The 20,833-nt window shown below is 39.1% G+C and overlaps 2 protein-coding genes across 10 annotated transcripts in view; one reads left to right on the forward strand and one right to left on the reverse strand.

Moving 5' to 3' along the window:
* The first annotated feature begins 2,920 nt into the window (after positions 1-2,920).
* LOC128690948 (DNA damage-regulated autophagy modulator protein 2) overlaps positions 2,921-20,833 on the forward strand; it is a 77,406-nt gene continuing 59,493 nt past the window's right edge. The window contains exon 1 of one of the 6 annotated variants that reach the window (XM_070088465.1): positions 2,921-2,996. The gene's annotated coding sequence lies outside the window, so the exon portion shown is untranslated. The other 5 variants (XM_070088460.1, XM_070088462.1, XM_070088464.1 and 2 more) reach the window with 5 other exon arrangements.
* On the reverse strand, positions 6,465-12,710 carry LOC128690947 (uncharacterized). 4 transcript variants are annotated; one of them, XM_053779742.2, is made up of 3 exons: positions 12,653-12,710; positions 10,396-10,690; positions 6,465-9,287 (listed from the first exon to the last, which is right to left on the reverse strand). In XM_053779742.2, exon 3 carries the CDS (start codon positions 9,275-9,277, stop codon positions 6,851-6,853), a length of 2,427 nt encoding a protein of 808 aa, XP_053635717.1. In that variant the 5' UTR covers positions 9,278-9,287; positions 10,396-10,690; positions 12,653-12,710; the 3' UTR covers positions 6,465-6,850. The 4 variants fall into 4 exon arrangements, with proteins under 4 accessions (XP_053635717.1, XP_053635716.1, XP_053635715.1 ...); XM_053779741.2 differs by having other exon boundaries at positions 12,598-12,685; XM_053779740.2 differs by lacking the exon at positions 12,653-12,710 and adding an exon at positions 11,667-12,591.

The following is a 20,833-nucleotide window of genomic DNA, read 5'->3' on the forward strand; positions in this document are numbered from 1 at the left end:
CATACCTTAATAGATTGTCCTATTAGAGGGCACACAGTATATACTTCAAATGTCTGCGCTGCCCCAGCACACACTAACCGATGTCCTTGCGGAAAGTCCTGTCTTTGAGGTTCTCTCATTCTTTATCTTCAACTGAAACTAATCTACTGCATCAACTTTGATTTGAATTTTACTCTTGCACTAATCCCCACCTCCACAACTCCCAGGCCAGGTCACCACCAGGAAAAGACCCCGGCCGAGACAGTACTGGCGAATCAAGAACAACCCCCCTAACTTTGCATACCCCTACCCTCACCCCTAACTTTTGCATATTGCTCCTTTTAAACATCCCTCTCCACAACGCTGTATGGTCCTGAGGGTTTAGCATTTCAATTGATTTAATAATCATAATGTGTGAACCATTATAATTGTGCGAGCCACTGTAAGATGTGCATGATCTTTTGTATGCCTGGAGTCTACATGGAGAGTTCCGGGGGTCAACGCCCCCGTGGCCCGGTCTGTGACCAGGCCTCATGGTGGATCAGAGCCTGATCAATCAGGCTGTTAATCAGGCTCTGATCCACCATGAGGCCTGGTTACAGACCGGGCTGCGGGGGCGTTGACCCCCAGAACTCTCTCCAGGTAAACTCCAGGCATACAAAAGATCATGCACATCTTACAATGGCTCGCACAATTATAATGGTTCACACATTATGATTATTAAATCAATTGCAGGGGCATATCTTCAAAAAATAGCGCCTATGTCAAGCACAGAAATTGCGCCCCTGTCCAAACATCTGACACCCGCCTTTTAGATAAGTCTACCATAAAATCAGCTCAAAAATACAAGTCAAGCTCATTACTCTTTAATTAACAAATCAAGACACTGCAGGAAAGTTACAACTGCACCTCCCTTGCTTTCACTGGTGCAAATTGGCCTGTGATGTGCTCAAATTCAGTTTCTTCTCTTTCCACACTCAGCAAAGTTCACAGAGTCTGCCTTGACCCATGGAGCTCTCAGATATGAAAATATTGGTCTTAACTTGCTGAATGATCTCTCACAGCTGGAGATGGAAACTGCAATGGTTAGCATCATCTGAATAGCAATCTGAACTTTAGAGAAGACGCTCTCATCTTCATACTTGAAATTAAGACACATGTGCAACATCTGGGTATCTTTATTGTAGACGTTTTGCCATCCAGTGACTTTATCAATACAAATTCCAGGACATAACTTGAAGACAATAGAACTATATACTATGTCCTGGAATTTGTATTGATAAAGCCAATGGATGGTGAAACGTCTACAATAAAGATACCCAGATGTTGCACATGTGTCTTAATTTCAAGTATGAAGATGAGAGCGTCTTCTCTAAAGTTCAGATTGCTATTCAGATGATGCTAACCATTGCAGTTTCCATCTCCAGCTGTGAAAGATCATTCAGCAAGTTAAGACCAATATTTTCATATCTGAGAGCTCCATGGGTCAAGGCAGACTCTGTGAACTTTGCTGAGTGTGGAAAGAGAAGAAACTAAATTTGGACGACGACCTACTTACACTAGTGGCAGGTCCCACTGTGATCCGCCTCCTCCTGCTTCAACTCATCTCACCGCAGTATATAAGCCACCTCTTTGGCCCTATTTATTTATTTATTTATTTATTTATTTATTTAAAAATTTGAGCACACATACAGAGGTACAAAAAATACAGATAAGAGCAGCATGTCAAAGCCACTTATACTATGCATAGCATTACGGGCTGGCTTAAAATTAACTTAAGATGAACTAAGCAATGATGACATCAGTGATAAAACTTTAATGTATACAGATTACTATAAAGCACAAGTGAGTATTACAAAGACAGGTCATATGGTTGTATGCATTGTTGTACATTCAGTAGAATGGAGTATTCTGTTAGGTAGTGTATTTAAAAAATAATAAAGTTAGATTGGGTTTTAGGTTTAACATTTATGTGATATAATTGTGAGAAACATTTAAGATATACAATTTATAAGGTTCAGTTATTCAGTATTTATTTGGTTTTGGGTGAGTAAGTGATCTTTGAGAAGGGACTTGAATTTATAAACAGGTAGTGTTTCTTTTATATTTACAGGTAATGAGTTCCAGATTTTAGGGCCTTTTATGTGCATTGAGTTTTTGCATAGTGTGAGATGGACACGAGGAACATCAAAGAGTGATCTGTGCCTTGTGTTATGGTCATGTGTTCTGTTGAGGTTGGCAAGGAGATGTTTGAGGGGAGGGTTAATATCAGAGTTAAGTGTTCTATGTATGTAATAGGTGCAGTAATAAGTATGAATGTTTTGTATGGTGAATAGGTTTAGTGTATTGAATATTGGTGGAGTGTGCTGCCTATAGTGAGAATTTGTTATCATTCTAACTGCAGCCTTTTGTTGGGTAATTAGTGGTCTGAGATGGTTACTTGTTGTTGAGCCCCATGCACAAATTCCATAGGTGAGATAGGGGTAAATAAGAGAGTGATATAGGGCCAGGAGGGCTGACTGTGGAGCATAGTACCGTATCTTCGATAGTATGCCTACAGTCTTGGAAATTTTCTTAGAAATTTGTTGTATATGTGTATGAAATTTGAGTCTATTATCAAGGTGGATTCCTAAGAATTTTCCCTCTGTTAGCTTTGTGATAGGTGATCCGTTTATCATTATGTTAAGAGGGACATCTGTAGCTCTGTTACCAAACTGAATGAAGTAGGTTTTGTCAATGTTTAGTGTAAGTTTGTTAGTCCTCATCCAGGTAGATATTTTCTGTAATTCGGTATTTACAGTATTGGCTAGCGTGACTGGGCTCGGGTGGGAGAAGACGTATGTAGTGTCATCTGCAAATAGTGTGGGTTTGAGTAATTGCGAAGCATTTGGTAGGTCATTTATGTATAGGAGAAAGAGAAGAGGGCCAAGGACACTTCCCTGTGGGACACCAACTGTAATTGGTTGTGCAGAAGAGTTTGCCCCATTTGCATACACATATTGGCTTCTGTTGCTGAGGTATGACTTGAGGTAGTTGAGGGAGTGCCCTCTTATACCATAGTGTGACAATTTTACGTGGAGCAAGTCATGGTTAACTGTATCAAAAGCTTTACGTAAGTCAATGAAGATCCCCAGTGGGACTTCTTTTTTCTCTATTGCAGTGTATATATGTTCTAGCATGTGTATAATAGCATCATTAGTATTTTTATTTGGCCTGAATCCAAATTGGCAGGGGTTGAGTATGTTTTGGGAGATAAGGTAGGAGTAGATTCGTTTATGAATTAATTTTTCGAAGATTTTTGAGAGAGGGTGTAAGTTGGATATTGGCCTATAGTTATTCAACTCTGTTTGGTCTCCTCCTTTGTGGATCGGGGTGACCCTTGCTATTTTGAGTACTGTAGGGAAGGTGGAGGATTCAATGGATTTGTTAAAGAGTGTTGCAATGATTGGTGATAGCACTTGTGACACTTTTTTGTATATAAAGGGTGGTAAGGTATTTAAATCTCCTGCCTTGTTTTTTAGCGTGTTGATAATAAGGGAGACTTCGTATGGGTTAGTCGGAGCTAGGAACAGTGTGTTCGGGTAGTTGCCAGTGAGGTAGTCATTTGGTGGGGTATCTGAGCTTGGGATTTTATTGGCAAGGTTTTGTCCTATAGTGGAGAAGAAGTCATTGAGTCTGTTTGCTGTTTCTGTTGGTGGGAGTTGGGGTTCATCTGATTTTGCTAATTTTATTTCGCTATTTCGTGATATCTTTTTTGTTCCTAGAATTTCTGATAGGGTTTTCCAGGTCTTTTTTATATCACCTCGTAAGTTGGATAATCTGTTCTCATAATACAATTTTTTTGCCCTTCTTATCAGGCTGGTTAGGATTGACGAGTAACGTTTTGTTTGGTCTCTGGTTATGTGACCCATTCTGTACTGTTTTTCATATTGGTGTTTTGTATTTATGGATTTGAGAATGCTGGGTGTTAACCAGGGACTGTTCAGTCTCTTAGCTGTCATCTGTTTAGTTTTTTTAGGGCAGTGCTTGTTATAGAGGTATTGGGTCTATGCTGCACTTCCTACAAGAGTGATGGACTGAACACATCGATTCCAGGTTGAGGGACTGATTACCTCAAACTTCTACTCTCCTTACCCATTTCTACTTTGTATTGGACTGATGAAGCCACTGTGTGGCAAAACGCTTCTTCAATAAAGATTCCCATGTGTTGCATAAGTGTCTTAATTCTTCCACCAACACTTTCATCATCAAAATGACCTCGGAGGGCTTTCAAATCCAGGGCAGCATTGTGAAAGTTCATGCTAGGATCCTGCAGCCTCTTTTGAATACAGTCAGTGTGAATGAGTACTTTGTTCCAAAACCCTAGCAAAGTCAGAAAATTGTAACTCAACATGCCCTGTATCACTTCTTGTTTCACTGATCTCATTTTCATTGTCTATCATGTTCTGGAGAACTTAAGTGTCTCCTCAAGGTACTTGTTGAGGGCTACACTGATTCTGTCCTTGCACTCCACCTGGTTTTGGACCCCAACTTAACATCCACAGACATGGCATTTTTTAATTTTCCCCAGCACTGTATTGAATGAGAGAACACGTAGAGCTTTGATGGCTCCAAAAAACATGACCATTGTTGTATCCTGCTTGGCTGCATGTACACCCACCAAGTTGAGTGAGTGTCGTAATTCACAAACACTGCCAGGTTGTTTTCTCACTTATTCTTTGATGAACACCATTTCTGTGTCCAGCCACCACAGCAGCGTTGTCATAGCACTGACCAACAATCTTGTAGCTCCATTTCGTCCTTCTTTAGCTGTTTCAAGATATCTTCAACCAAGCTCTCAGCATCCTTCTGGCTTAATCTGGATAAAACCAAGGAAGGACTCTTTAACATGGACTGTGTTTCTCTCAAAATCAACTTCCACATACCTCACTACTTCTGACATCTGCTCACGGTGTGGCTGATTAGGAGTCGAGATGAAGATGAGACCATAGTAGTACGTACTTGGTTTTATGAATGCTTCTCAGTAAACTCTGGCGAACAGTGGATGCCATCATGTAGACGAATTTGTTCTGGACACCCGGTGAAAGATAAAACTTGGATCCAGGATTTATCTCCACGTGAGTGAGGGGTTCTCTCATGACAGGGTCAAAGATGGCTAGTAGTTTCAGTAAGCCAAGAAAATTTCCCACATTGGAGTCATCATCCAACTGAAGTGACTCCCTGTCCTCACAAAGCCAGGTTCTGAGTTGCATGGAATTTTATGCAGTGAAGGATTCTCATCAAGCTATCACGCCACTGCTGCTTTTCCCTCTCAGTCTGTGACTGAAGTTCTGTGTCAGTAACTCCTCGGTTTTTAGCTAAATTTCTTTCTATCTCTTTCTACTGTCTGAAGCATTCCAGATGATTCTTAGCATTTTCATGAACGTTGATCCTTTTAGGTGATTTCCACTGGTCAAATTCACTTTTTTGCTCCAATGAGGACTGATGGTCTGACTGGGAACAGAGAAGACAACATACAAAATGCAGACTTTTTAAAAGGGGAATACACCAGCCATGAGTGAGTCACTTCCTCACCATGACCATATCCCAATTTCCTCTTGAACCAAGTTTTGTTCATTGAAGGTTATTTGTTGGTAGGAAAGGCCCCACATTGTTCTGGAAATACTTTGAACCCAGCTTTATTTTGTTCTCAACACTTCAGGAGTCCAATTACTTCTGGTACGGCAGTTCCACTTTCCTTCTCTGTGAAGAAATGTTTTATGGTCTAACACAATGCTCTGAAATAAGGAAATGGCACTTTTAATAAGAACATAAAATTTCACAGATTTTGCACAAAATTCTAGACTACTTCCCTAGTTTGCACAGGAGAATAGTCTTACTGCCAGTTGGCAATGAGCAGTGGTACTGTGTGGTATGAAATCACGTAGCTCCTAGCACTGTATTTTTACCTAATAATTTATATGTGGTTTAACAATCTAGCCATCCTAGTGCTTCTCACCCATGATAATCAAAACCAGATCATGTCTGAAGAAATTTTTTTTTCACTATCTGAGGATGGCTTGTCCGATTTTAATAGAAACTGCTCATTAGTGTCCCCCTTCAAGTGGCACCCAGAGTACGTGTCATACCTTAGGTACACCACTAGATGTATGTGATTCATTAGTGTATGTGGTCCATTGTGTATATGTGAGCCACTGAAACCAACCACACGTACATCACTTATTTATGACACTATGTACACATCCTTGCAGTATATTGTACTGTCAACACAAACACAGCAAACAGAAAAGCCTCAGATGATCTATCTTCAGCAAAGATGAGATTTAACCTAATCTTGGCTTTCTATTCACCTCCAAATGTTCAGAGCTGACTTATGACTTGCACTGCATTTTTGATTTTCAAAACTTTTGGGTTAGTTGTGAATCTTACCCTTGTATGAAACAACTAATTAGGCACTTATTTAAAGACAGTATAGTATTTGATAATCGTTTACTATATACAGTACTAAAAACTATGTACAGAAATAACATTTACAAAAACACGAATGAGCACGTGGTTAAAAAAATAAGTTACCTAAGATTCTTTCTAGCAAAAAGCTTCCATAAGCTTCTGCCTCATATACTATCACTGCTTATAAAATACATGAAAACAATTCTCTTCAGATCCAGGAGTAAATAATAAATTGTCTACTCTATATTTATAAACAAATGTTCAAGTGTAAAGAAATAAAAATTACTAAATTATAACCATGGGAAAATATATACTATAGTTACATTCCTAGACCATAAAAAGAATATTTTTCAGTAGCATACATTATGAGCACAGCCAACACTCCAGTCACACAAATACAATCCCTTATACACAATTTTATTTACAAGGGAAGATGGTTTCTGGTAGCAATGTTTGTATGAAGTAGCATTTCAAAGTTATGTACAAGTGACCAGTCTAATGGGTAAGGGGATTGTTCAAGATACCGTCTAATGTCCATCATGGCACGTCGAATAGAACTTTCTGTTAGTCCATCCGGTGGGGGAAGAAAATTGTTGGGTTGGTGATTATCCATTTTGTATTGCTGTAAAAGTCTTTCTGCTGTGTAATTTCCTTGTGAGGCCGTTGGTGCAGACACTGTATGATCGCGTGAGCTTGTTATCACTCCCCGATTTATTGTGTTTCCTGAAAACGTATCTCTGCCACAGTAGAGATCTGTGCTATATATGTGTGATCCTAAAAATTTGTTTGCTGCTGCAACTGAAGAAAACTGCTGTCCCCCTCCTCCATTTCCTACAGGAGGTCCCATATTATTTCCCGCCTGCACTGTTACTTCTGCTGGGTTAATGGGACCTCTGGAGAACCCATCATAACCAATGGACTCCTGAGTTGTGGATGGAACTGGAAAACCAAACATATCTCTGCTATATGTGTTGGTCATAGACTGTGGGTTTGGCAGGGGTTTCATTGTGTTAGGAACAACAGGTGGAGTCTGCATAACACCCATGTTATTCCCTGTATTGTGGTGTTCTTCATTAAACTGAAAACGAATCTGCTGTTTGTATTCTGTGGAAGGTTGAACACCATTCTGAGTTGGGATTGTTGGTGTATCTTGCTCAATCTCCCTATTTTCACTCAACCCATATTTTCTTTTCCATGTGTCAAGCCAAGTAGAAGTGGGGATGAAATCAACTTTTCCCAAGACCTCAGCAAGCTCTTTGGCTTTTTGACGTAAAATGGGCCCAGTGAGAGGACCATTTTGATCTTTTACCTCATTGTACCACTTAAAAAGAGCTTCTTCCACCTCTGAGGCAGAACCTTTCCTCATACGCTTCCGATCTGCTGATGGATCACCATAGAATGCTTTAAGGATTGTTTCTTTATTTTTTTTAATTATACTAAGAGTGGACTTAGATACATTATACATGTCTACCCATTCTCTTAACTTTACATTAGGTTCAGCTTCCATTTGATGGATTATTTCCACTTTTTGTCTCAATGATAGAGAGGTACGAGTTTCTTTTTCATATGCAGTATGGAATAATTGCATATCACCATCATCATATTCTGATGGAAGAACATTTTGTGTCTCTGTTCCATCATATTGCTTGGGACGCCCACAGGTCACATTATTACGTTTTTTCCAACGAGCAAACCAACCTTCAGTTGGCACAAAGTCAGGTTTTCCAAGCGACAGAGCAATAGCCTTGGCTTTTTTTCTTAAGATACCTGCTGTTATGGGTAAATTTTTTTCTTTAACTTTTAAATACCATACATATAACGCATCTTCAATATCAGGAGCTTTTCCCTTTTTATTACGTCGTCTCTCCTTATCTGGGCTATTTATGTAATTTTTAATAATAATGTCTCGATTTTTCATCATGTGAAGCATTGTGGTTTTAGGTACATCAAAAAATGAGGCCATATCACGCAAGCTCCATTTCATAGGTAAACTTTCCACTGCTTTTACAATTTCAAATTTTTGCCTTAAAGTTAGCGTTTGTCTTTTTATTCCTTTTCCTGATCTTCGTATAAAGTCATCCGTTTCCTGAAGGCTAATCTGTAACAGGCTACTAATATCCTGGGCTGTTGGAGATGAATTATCATCTTCATCCTCTTGTTCTGAGGCCTGATCATCTTCCATATCATGCTCATTGCCCTCATCCTTAATATCACTCGTATCAATCGTTTTTTCATCATCACTTCCATCGCCACTCCCATTTTCATTACAACCTTGGAGGTATTCCTCAACAGAAAAAGTTATATTATGCCGTTTCTTCCATCTTTCTAACCATCCAGTTGTAGGTCGAAAACTGTAACTTCCCTGAGATACAGCAAGGTCTCTAGCTTTTTCAAACAAAACAACATTTGAAAGAGGTAGTTTTTGCTTTTTAGCAGTTTTATACCACTGATAGAGAGCATGTTCAACATGAGGAGCTTTTCCAGATCTTAATCTTTTTCTTCGTCCATTTGGGTTACGTTTATAAGCCTCTATAATTCTATCTCTTGCACGTAGAATATTAAAGAGAGTATTACGAGGTATTCCAAAATGAATTGCCATTTCTCTATGAGATATTTTGCCAGGGAGTTTCTCAATTTCTTGCAAAATTTCTACTTTACGTTTCCACGTAATTTCTGCCCTGCGTTTAGGTTCAATCTTTTTCTGAGACTGCATCAGTAATCGCACCTCTTCTTCAATTGAGCAATCATCAGATAAATTTAGAACTATGGTACCATCTTCAATTGTGTCTTCATTTTCTTGTTCTTCCATGTTGTGAGAGGCTGCATCTTTCTCTTTTCCAAGCTCCATCTCAAAAAATCTGAAAGTAATAAAAAATTACACAGTAGCATGGGATCACTTCAGTTAACTCGTATCAAAAATTTATTTTCCACATAAAATGCAATTTATCTTATAAAATTTAACCAAACATATTAGTTCCTTAAATTGAGATAGCACAACTCGAATATTTTGGGAAGAATGCAAACTGTATGCTCCATCAGAAATTGAAAAGCTTTATTTTTTACGATTACTTTCATACAATAAATCTGTACATACATGATATATTGTGGTATGGTATATGTTTGTTCAGAGTAACATTTTCTTACTCTCTCTTAGATATTATTAAAAATAACTGCTAAACACATATGGGTCACACAACTGCAATTAAAGGAATAAAACTGCTTTCTAAGATGGCCTAATGACAATGGAAAAAACAGTTCATCTAATTACAATAAGTGAGAAGATACATACAGTAAAAAAAAATAAGTATTTTTATCATACCGGCCATTTCCCACCATGACAGGACGACCCAGAGATAGCAACACATCATCCCTCATTAAATAGATTCCAACCTCTATACTTTCCCTCTCCAATCTAACATTCAGTCTTTCATTAATTTGTTCATATTCTACAATGGTTCTTTACTGTGTTCGCTTTTAACTTCATTCTTTTACATACTCTCCTATAATTCCACAACATTGTAAATGTAAACACACAACAATTACTGTAAGACATGATGTATTATAATCTAAAATGTTAAACTTTTTAGTGGATTAAAATCTGAGTAAAAATTACTTTTAATATACATGTATTCTTTTTAAGTTTACATTTCAATATAAAAACTAAACTGTAATATGTTCATCCAAGTCTTGACTATATATTATAATATTTAGAGAAGGCTATTGTTATACAAAATGTAACCAGAACATCAAAATTGTGTAATAATTTAAGTGAAAAATGCACAGTGAATCATAGTTTTACATAATTCATCAACAAATGTTTTAGTAATACAAATTTTCTGGGAATTAATTTCATTTACATACTTGCACATATCCACTTCCTCCTCAATAAATAACTTCCTCCTCCATAAAAAAAAAACCCACCCCCCATCCACTAGTCCACCCTCTCTCTCCATACTTCCCTCTTACCTAATTCTAACTTCAAATGGCACTTAGTTTCCAGCAGTGAAACCAACTCATCCTCTACAAGCAATTCAGTGCTTGTATAATGCAGTGAAGATACTTTATGAGAAATGGGAATGGCAAGGTGAGGCACACCCTAGACGAACTGATATACAAGGCTTTCCTCCTCTCTGTGTTTTGAAAGATGCACTTTTAATTTAAGATTTTTTCCTTAAAAACTCATTCCTTTTCAGAGGTAGTAGAATATATTCCTTAACATCAGGATACACAGTCATTGCTTCAACTCTCACAATTCAGGTTACTGCAAGAAGACATAGCAAATGTAAGGTTCTAAAATAAATAAAATATGCAGTTATTCACAAACTATTCATTGTGTTTGCATGCATTACAATGATAAAGACTAATGTAAAAACAAACACTAAATGATTTACTTGACTCATTCTTGGGCTAATAAAAATTATAATTATAATAATAATACAAGTAAAAGTAATAATTACAAATAGGTATTATTATAAGTAAATAGGTAAATATTTACTTATAATAATACGTACAAGAATATTTTTAATATAAAAATGAGCACTGTATAGTACTCTATACATTAAATTTTTGTTACCATTGGTAATACTGCACATAATTATATAGGATTTAAATGGAAAGAAGATACAGTGTCTACTGTATGGATTATAATTTTTTGTATAAAACATATAGAATATGTTCACACATTCATAATTTTCCACTAATTCAAAACATTCTTTAAATTAAGGTTTTCTAACACTCCAGCCATCTTCCACTGGGGTAAGGTCAACCAAAGGTTAACTCTTCATGTACCAGTATATACACTGAGTTATATATGTATGTGTGTGGGGAGATTAGGTCATAGCCATATCAGAGAAACAGGAGAGTTAAGTATTCTGCCTTGTAATGAATATCTGTTGGGAATGAATGAGATTGCCATTTATAGTTATGTACTAGTGCCCATTGCTGGGGTAAGACTGGATATGATGTGACCCATTTTGTAAACCTCAAGGCAAAATTATTCAAAAAGCCCTTCTGCAAGTAAGCAAGACAGACTGCTTAAGACTTTTCTTCATTTTGTATCTATCAGTTTCTACTGACTGCAAAGCTGACACTAATTATACATGAGAAGCACTGCATAAGATTAGCTTCCATTTTATAACTATTACAGTTATACAATGGCTGAAATTTATGCATAATAAGGTAGCAATAACAATAATATTCATAGAAGTGCTAAACCCATGGGGGGGGTCATACATTACCTTAGGCATGGGAAATAATCAGATCTGATATAAGGAAAGAGCAAATAGCTCTGATTCCTTGGAACAAGAGCCCTTCACCAGAGCCAAAGCACCGCTCATGAAAGAACATAATACTGCAGTTATAGAAATGTACAGGTATGTTAATACTGACAGATTGTGGTAATACAATGCACACTGAAGACATTTATTGAAGAAGTTTTGCAACTGATGACTTTATTACCCCTAATGATTAGGACTGTCTGCAAGATGTCTCCTCTGACAAATCTTTAATTGTGATTGTGAATACTCCCAGTTATAGACATTCTATTGGTGATAAATAATGAAAATTTAAATTAGGTTAGTCTAAAAAAAAGTGTGACCCCCCCCCAAAAAAGTGTGACAAAATGTGTCCTTTTTTTATACAAGCTCAAGATACAATAGTGTTTAGTGCCGTGTTTGAATGTTATATTAAGGTAATAGCACCAAGCCCATAAGATTGGTACTCAATTTTTTTCCTTTCTTCTTCAGGATACGTCCAGCTTGCTTAGAGGTATTTCCCCTTTAAGCACTCACTGTGGTCGTCAGTCTGATTTATTTCAGAAACGCTTAGTTAATTTGAAATGTTATATACAGTACTATGAAAATACTTGGCTTGAGGTTAAGTCTAATGCAGTTGGAAGATAGTTTCTTTAACCTTAATTATATGGTATGATCTAGGGAAGTCTAACCCCTAAACTAAAATCTGCTATTCATTTAACAATAACTCCTAGGAAATTAAAAGTTTGATGGTAATGTTTGTGCGAGTAGTTAATAGTTAGTGTGGAAGGCATCGTCCCGACCCTCACATACTGACCTCGTACACCTTTACTACCACATAACACACATTGACAAATATTTTAAGTTTATGATAGACCTCATTAAGTTCTACTGAACTGTGTGGCAGTAAATCTACCTGCAAATTAAGTGTCAAGTGCCAAAAGCGGTATAAACAGACAGCATCTATCTACCTCTGTTTGTTACATGGCAACACTAGTCTAATGTTATTGTTCCTGTAGAGTCTGGATAATGAAGTATTTATTGCTGTCTTTATCACTAACTAACAACAACTGTTACAATACATTGTAACGAGTAAAATTATAACATTCTAATTACAATGATAATATTCACATTGGGATGAAAATAAGTGTTTCACTGAAATATTCTCCGCTTTACAATCGATTACTTTTGCCATATATCTGGCGAGGTGTAGAGAGGGAAGTACAAATATGTATTTGTGAGTTTGAAGGCAGACACAGGTATGATAAAACTGTAGAGTGGAGGCTGTGGACTCCATCTTACACTGATCTTCAGATGCATAATAAAACTGACGAATTGGCAAAGGCATCTGCCTTCAAGGAGGGAATAAATTACAATCATGGGCTGTCTGCGAACAGTATTACGAAAATAACTTCGTTGACTTGATGCTGAGGTTGACTGACACCAGTCAGTCAACCTACCATTCTACCCCGCAGGAAGAGCCACATGCCCGTGGTGCATCCAACAAGATAGTAAACAGAATCTTTGGGTGTCCCGTAGCTCGACTGCTAACTTACTCGGCTTACAAACAGGTCCGTGGTTCGATGCCCGGTACGGGTGGAAATATTAGGCCACGGTGCCCCGTGGCCAGATCGCTAAAGCTTTCGCTTCACACGGCGAGGGTCTGTGTTCGATTCCCAGCGTGGGTAGAAACACTGAGCGTGTTTCTTTACACCGGTTGTCTATGTTCACCAATCAGTGAAATGGGTACCTAGGAGTTAGTCGACTGGTATGGGTTGCATCCTGGGACATGGACCTAATTTACCCGAAGTGCTCAGCATAACAAGTGGCTTTCTATATAGTAGTACGACATTGATGTCACCTAGTTAGTTGACTGGTGTGGCTCACATTCTGGGGACAAAATTTGCCTAATTTTTCAGAAATGCTCTGCATAACAAGGGGCTTTCTATACAGTAGTATGTCACTGACGTAAATTAATGCAACTGTAACCAGATATAAGCACGTAAATAACTAAATTCAATACTATTGTAATTTATTTAGCTATCAAAACCTTGCAGCCCAGTCCCTGTACCCATTATGTGCCTCTGTAATCTTTTGACTACCACCCATAGGATGGGTATGGGGTATATAATGAAGATATTAAACTAACTAAACTCTGTGATATTGCTAATGAATATGGTACCCCCAAGTGAACTTACCTGAATGCATGAAGGTTCCTGATGGCTTCCTCATTTGATAATAGGCTTCCTATCTAATAGTCTTCTGTACAATTCCAAAAGCACAAAAGTGTAACAAAAGATTGAATTAGGCACCCCGTGGGAGTGTCCTCAGTGCCACATTAAACCTTATAATCAATGATTTACTAAATTGTATTTTCATGTAGCTCAATCATTACGTAATTAATTCACTTTGGTGATGCACTGCTACATATACCAACACTGAAAGCATCAAGAATTAGGGTTAATCACATGAGACAATTAAGGTATTAATCACTGAATACCGCTTTCCCTTACAATATGAGTATGGGGCGCATAATAAAACTGAAAGGGATAATAATGATGATGATGATGATGATGATGATAATAATAATAATAATAATAATAATAATAATAATAATAATTTTATTTTAGCATGATACATGTTTGTACAAAGGCGTATAACAATTGGGTGTACATGCCAAAAGTCCCTTTAGATGCAGAACATTTCGGGCAAACATAGACTAACTTAAGATTAATAAGGCAACAACAGTGCAGTAACTGTACATATGGTTATTAGGTGAGTTACAATGAATACAAGAGAATTGAATATTCTATTAGATCATGCTATATGGCTTTAATAAGTTTGGTAGAGAAGAATTACAGTTTTGATATTAACCTAAGGTGAATACAGTGGAATGATTAACATTTGAGAGGATTTACAGATATTGAGAGTAAGTAGATATTGATTATAATGTTTTACCTATGTTCATGATATTAAGCAAATGCACGTATAGTTTTTACATACGTATTTATGATGGGCTGTGATAAATTAAGGAGTGTTTTCTACCTGTAGTTTTAAAAATGCTAGCTGAGCCAGTGGTTCTGGAGATTTCTGGTAGAGAGTTCCAGATTTTGGGCCCTTTTATGTTTACCTGGAGAGGGTTTCAGGGGTCAGCGCCCCTGCGGCCCGGTCTGAGACCAGACCTCATGGTGGATCAGGGTCTGATCAACCAGGCTGTTACTGCTGGCCGCACGCAACCTGACGTACGAACCACAGCCCGGTTGGTCAGGTATTGACTTTAGGTGCCTGTCCTGTGCCTTCTTGAAGACAGCCAGGGATCTATTGGTAATCTCCCTTATGTATGCTGGGAGGCAGTTGAACAGTCTTGGGTCCCGGACACTTACTGTGTTGTCTCTCAGTGTACTCGTGGCGTTCCTGCTTTTCATCGGGGGAATGTTGCATCTCCTGCCGAGTCTTTTGCTTTCATATGGAGTGATTTTCGTGTGCAGGTTTGGTACCAATCCCTCCAGGACCTTCCAAGTGTATATTATCATGTTATCTCTCTCACCTGCGTTCAAGGGAATACAGATCAAGGACCTTCAACAGTTTCCAGTAGTTTAGGTGCCTTATCGCTTATGTGTGCCGTGCAAGTTCTTTGTACATTCTCCAGGTCTGCAATTTCGCCAGCCTTGAAGGGGGCCGTTAGTGTACAGCAGTATTCCAACCTAGGGAGCACAAGCAGACATTGAAATTTTGAAAAGATTTAGCCTGAGACGGGGAACCTGGAGTTTACCTGGAGAGAGTTCCGGGGGTCAACGCCCCCGCGGCCCGGTCTGAGACCAGGCCTCCTGGTGGATCAGAGCCTGATCAACCAGGCTGTTGCTGCTGGCTGCACGCAAACCAACATACGAGCCACAGCCCGGCTGATCCGGAACTGACTTTAGGTGCTTGTCCAGTGCCAGCTTGAAGACTGCCAGGGGTCTGTTGGTAATTTCCCTTATGTGTGCTGGGAGGCAGTTGAACAGTCTCGGGCCCCTGACACTTATTGTATGGTCTCTTAACGTGCTAGTGACACCCCTGCTTTTCATTGGGGGGATGGTGCATCGTCTGCCAAGTCTTTTTGCTTTCGTAGTGGGTGATTTTCGTGTGCAAGTTCGGTACTAGTCCCTCTAGGATTTTCCAGGTGTATATAATCATGTATCTCTCCCTCCTGCGTTCCAGGGAATACAGGTTTAGGAACCTCAAGCGCTCCCAATAATTGAGGTGTTTTATCTCCGTTATGCGCGCCGTGAAAGTTCTCTGTACATTTTCTAGGTCGGCAATTTCACCTGCCTTGAAAGGTGCTGTTAGTGTGCAGCAATATTCCAGCCTAGATAGAACAAGTGACCTGAAGAGTGTCATCATGGGCTTGGCCTCCCTAGTTTTGAAGGTTCTCATTATCCATCCTGTCATTTTTCTAGCAGATGCGATTGATACAATGTTATGGTCCTTGAAGGTGAGATCCTCCGACATGATCACTCCCAGGTCTTTGACGTTGGTGTTTCGCTCTATTTTGTGGCCAGAATTTGTTTTGTACTCTGATGAAGATTTAATTTCCTCATGTTTACCATATCTGAGTAATTGAAATTTCTCATCGTTGAACTTCATATTGTTTTCTGCAGCCCACTGAAAGATTTGGTTGATGTCTGCCTGGAGCTTTGCAGTGTCTGCAATGGAAGACACTGTCATGCAGATTCGGGTGTCATCTGCAAAGGAAGACACGGTGCTGTGGCTGACATCCTTGTCTATGTCGGATATAAGGATGAGGAACAAGATGGGAGCGAGTACTGTGCCTTGTGGAACAGAGCTTTTCACCGTAGCTGCCTCGGACTTTACTCTGTTGACGACTACTCTCTGTGTTCTGTTAGTGAGGAAATTATAGATCCATCGACCGAATGTCAGAGTTTTTTTTTTTTTTTGCCTAGTATTGTGTCCTGCAATTGTCAAGAAAGCGCTTTAGGTCGGGACTGATATTAGAATTGATTGGTCTATAAAAGTAGGTTGCACAGTAGTACGAGTGAATGTCTTGTACAGTGAGTAGGTTTAGGTCTTTGAAAAATGGGTGGGGTGGGGGTGTTATCTAGCAGTGGATTATGTGATCATTCGCACTGCAGGCTTTTGCTGGGTTATTACTGGCTTTAGGTGATTTGTCATTGTGGAACCCCAGGCACAAATAGTATAGGTAAGGTACCTGGAGTTTACCTGGAGAGAGTTCCGGGGGTCAACGCCCCCGCGGCCTGGTCTGTGACCAGGCCTCCTGGTGGCAAGTCAGCTGCTGTAGCAAGTCAAATCACCTACTGTGGCAAGTCAGCTGCTGTGGCAAGTCAGCTGCTGTAGCAAGTCAAGTCACCTACTGTGGCAAGTCAACTGCTGTCGAAAGTCAGTTATTGTTGTCAGGTAGGGATAGATCAGTGAATAGTATAGTGTCAGTAGTGCTATAAGTGATACGTAGTAACGTATCTTCGTGAGAATGCCAGCTGTTTTAGATTTTTTTTTGTGTTGGGTATGGGAGTTAGATTTTGGGTTGTTGTCAAGGTGTAGAATTATTATTATAATCATGGGGGAGCGCTAAACCCGTAGGATTATACAGCGCATGTGCGGGAGGATGGAAGGTATTCAGGCTCAACTCAGGGAACCAGAGCACAGATCCAATTCCCTATATCAAGAGCCCCTCACCAGCGTCAAGGAACCTTCCTTGAGGGGTGTCAAGGTGTAGACCCAGGAATTTTCTCTCGTTATGTTTAGCATTTGGATGTTGTTAAGCATAATGTTTAGTTGGACCTCACTTGCTCTACCCCCAAACAATGTGAAAGTTTTGTCTATATTAGGTGTAAGTTTATTGACAGTCATCCAGGTTGCTATTTTAGCAAGCTCTTCAATAACAATAGTGTTGAGTGAGGCTAGATTAGGGTGGGAGATGACAAAAGTCGTGTCGTCAGCCAAGAGAACAGGTGTAAGTTGTGATACGCTTGGAGTGTCGTTGATGTATAAAAGGAAAAGGATGGGGGGTCAAGAGCGCTTCCCTGTGGCACACCAGTATACTGTTGAGGAGGTTGTGTCCTTGGCAGAGACGTATTGCTTTCTGTTAATAAGGTACGACTTGATGTATGCAAGTGAATGGCCTCTTATACCGTAATGATCAAACTTGAGGAGTAGGATGCTGTGGTCTACTGTATCAGAAGCTTTCTTATGGTCGATAAAAAGTCCAAGCTAGTATTCGTTTTTTTTAAGTGCTGTGTAAAGTAGGTCTAGGTCTAGATTATTGTTCAGATATAGAAAACTCGCATTATAAAAGTGACGTGTTACACATTTATTAATGACATGAGCTTCTCCATCTATACAGCGCTGTTTGACCCTTGTGGACAATAATAATATACTTATTCACACCAAAATAATGTAGTTATAGGTTCTTTCCTCAGAGTTATAGTATCTCGAAGATGAGTGCACATATCTTATAGACTTTTAATTCAGAGAGAATGAGAGGGGATTGAATTTGAGAACCTGTCATGTATGGGGCAGTAGACCTGCTGCAGCGTTCCTCCGTTTCTTTACGTGTGTTCAACATAAGCAGCCAGGGACTAATAAGCCATTTTATCTGACTTTCTTGGGTTATCAGAGGTATAACACACATATACTGCTATATATGATAATTTATGTAACTATTTGTGTACCTATACCTGAATAAACTTAGTGTCGTCACGCAATACCAACCGATGTAGTGCTTACTGGTTGCTACTCAATTTCACCTGACTCCATCTCGATATACATGTGTATGTTTATTGCTTTAACTGTCTCTGTAGTAGGACTCAACATGCTACATCAAACTGAATTGTTCATAATATTCCTTGCATTCAAATATATCCACGTGTTTAATCTTGGTAACGTAACAGTAAGTGATTATCTATCACCCCTCCTACTCCATGAGACACAATTGTAAAAAGCTGTCAGGCAGAGGTATGGTAAAATTATGAACAGTCCACCTGTGGATTTCCTCCCACAACAGCCACAAGAAAGAAGAATGGAAGTAAAGTGAGTTAATAAGTTAGTTGATTTAGGTACAGGTACACATAAGTACAATTATCAAACCTAGTAACATGTGTACATTACCTAGTAGAACCCCAAAAAAGTCAGTGACTTATTTCCGATGGGGTTCTTTGTAACTTTGGTGTGTCTATCACAGTACGTAGTAGCCTGAGGACAATAATACAGAAAGAACTTCATTGGCTTGAGACAAAGCGACACTACTACCACCAGGTTAAGTAAGGTTCGTCACGAAACAGGACAAGTGTTTCCTGACGGGGATCTTAGATGATGACCTGCCGTTGGAGCTTTTGGTCATCTGACTGAGGCCTTCCTCTGGCTTACCTATCCACCCCTTTAGAAATTATAGTTATAGTTATAATCGTTAAGTGCTTCACTACCACCATTCCAAATACCACTGGGAGTTTGCAACACAAGATGTAGACCTAGGCAAATGCAAACTCTGTCAGCACAACTATTCTCACACCCAATGTCATTATGTGTCTGAATAAAAAGACATTGAAGAATTAAGTTATATAGTGTAATATGTAGTATAATAGTATTATGTAGTATAAAAAACATACCACACATTGAATTACACCTAAGGACATTGTTAACTGCTATAATAAGCAATTTGGGGAAAAGGGGAGAGATTCCTAACATAAATCTAGAAGTAATAATTGATAGTGGATACTAGTCAAAAGAATGTATAGTTTTGAAATAGCGATACAGCAATAAAATAGTCAGCCTTGAAAACCTGTAGAATTCCATTTTTTCTTACCGTCCAAACAGTGAATGTGAAACAGCTGATCCAACACCAGACAGTAGCAACTAGGAAGAAAGAAATGAGAGCACAGTATATTAGGTAACGTTTGTGAGGTTAATATTGTAAACGAGTCAGTGGTGTTACAGATGAAGTGGTGGCTGGCATCCATGAGTGAGTGCAGTATGGTGAAGGTGGGACCAGGGTTGTGTTGCCTGTCATGGTCCTCAGTCTTGGGCTACAGCAACCCGTCACACCTCATGTCACGTCACAGACCTCCAATGAAACATATAATGAAACGATAATGTCACTTGAAATCCGTCACAGAGAAGCAGTCACTGAAATCACAATGACGACTCATCACAAAGGCTGTGTCACATACCACTCATCAGATGCTACATATCTCTGAAGCGATCTGTTACATCCTAAGGACTCAGGTTCAGTACCAGCACAAGTGGAAACATTAAATACATTCCCTTACACCGGTTTCCCCTCTTCACTTAGCACCCTTCAAGGGAGGTGCCTTATTACTGGTGAGGAGTTCTTGATCCAAGGAACGACTTGAATCCGATTGCCTTCACTGGCGCCATACTTCCCCTACGGATATAGCGCATCCAAATGATGCAAGAATGTGTTAGGAGCCAATGGAGACGAGTGGTTTTTTGTGACTACATGCTGTTGGAGTGTGAGCAAAGTAACTTATGAAGGGATTCAGGGAAACCGGCAGGCCGGACTTGAGTCCTGGAGGTGAGAAGTATAGCGCCTGCACGCTGAAAGAGAGGTGTTCATAAATTGCAGCTTTATAACTAGTATAGGCACGTCTCTGGTAAGATGGTGATGGAGTGAATGATGATGAAAGTGTTTCTTCTTTTTCTGGTCACTGCCTTGGTGGGAAACAGCTGATGTGTTAATAATAAAAAAATAGTTATTTCTGATAAAAATAGTTGATGTGTACTTAACTCAGGTGTTTTAATTATTGTGATGTGCAATGTACATACATAAATTCAGTGCCTATGGGGAAAACTACCCCCTCCCCTTTTTTTAATATAAGAACATAAGAACATAAGAAAGGAGGAACACTGCAGGAGGCCTGTTGGCCCATACTAGGCAGGTCCTTTACAATTCATCCCACTAACAAAACATTTGCCCAACCCAGTTTTCAATGCTACCCAAGAAATAAGCTCTGATGTGAAAGTCCCACTCAAATCCAACCCCTCCCACTCATGTACTTATCCAACCTAAATTTGAAACTACCCAAAGTCCCAGCCTCAATAACCCAACTAGGTAGACTGTTCCACTCATCAACTACCCTATTTCCAAACCAGTACTTTCCTATGTCCTTTCTAAATCT

This window comes from Cherax quadricarinatus, chromosome 24 (genome assembly GCF_038502225.1).
Source record: "Cherax quadricarinatus isolate ZL_2023a chromosome 24, ASM3850222v1, whole genome shotgun sequence".
In the NCBI taxonomy this organism is placed as follows: domain Eukaryota; kingdom Metazoa; phylum Arthropoda; class Malacostraca; order Decapoda; family Parastacidae; genus Cherax; species Cherax quadricarinatus.

Bases quoted from the DNA above. Each gene is read 5' to 3' on its own strand.
- LOC128690947 (XM_053779742.2), bottom strand. From the start codon at position 9,277: ATGGAGCTTGGAAAAGAGAAAGATGCAGCCTCTCACAACATGGAAGAA.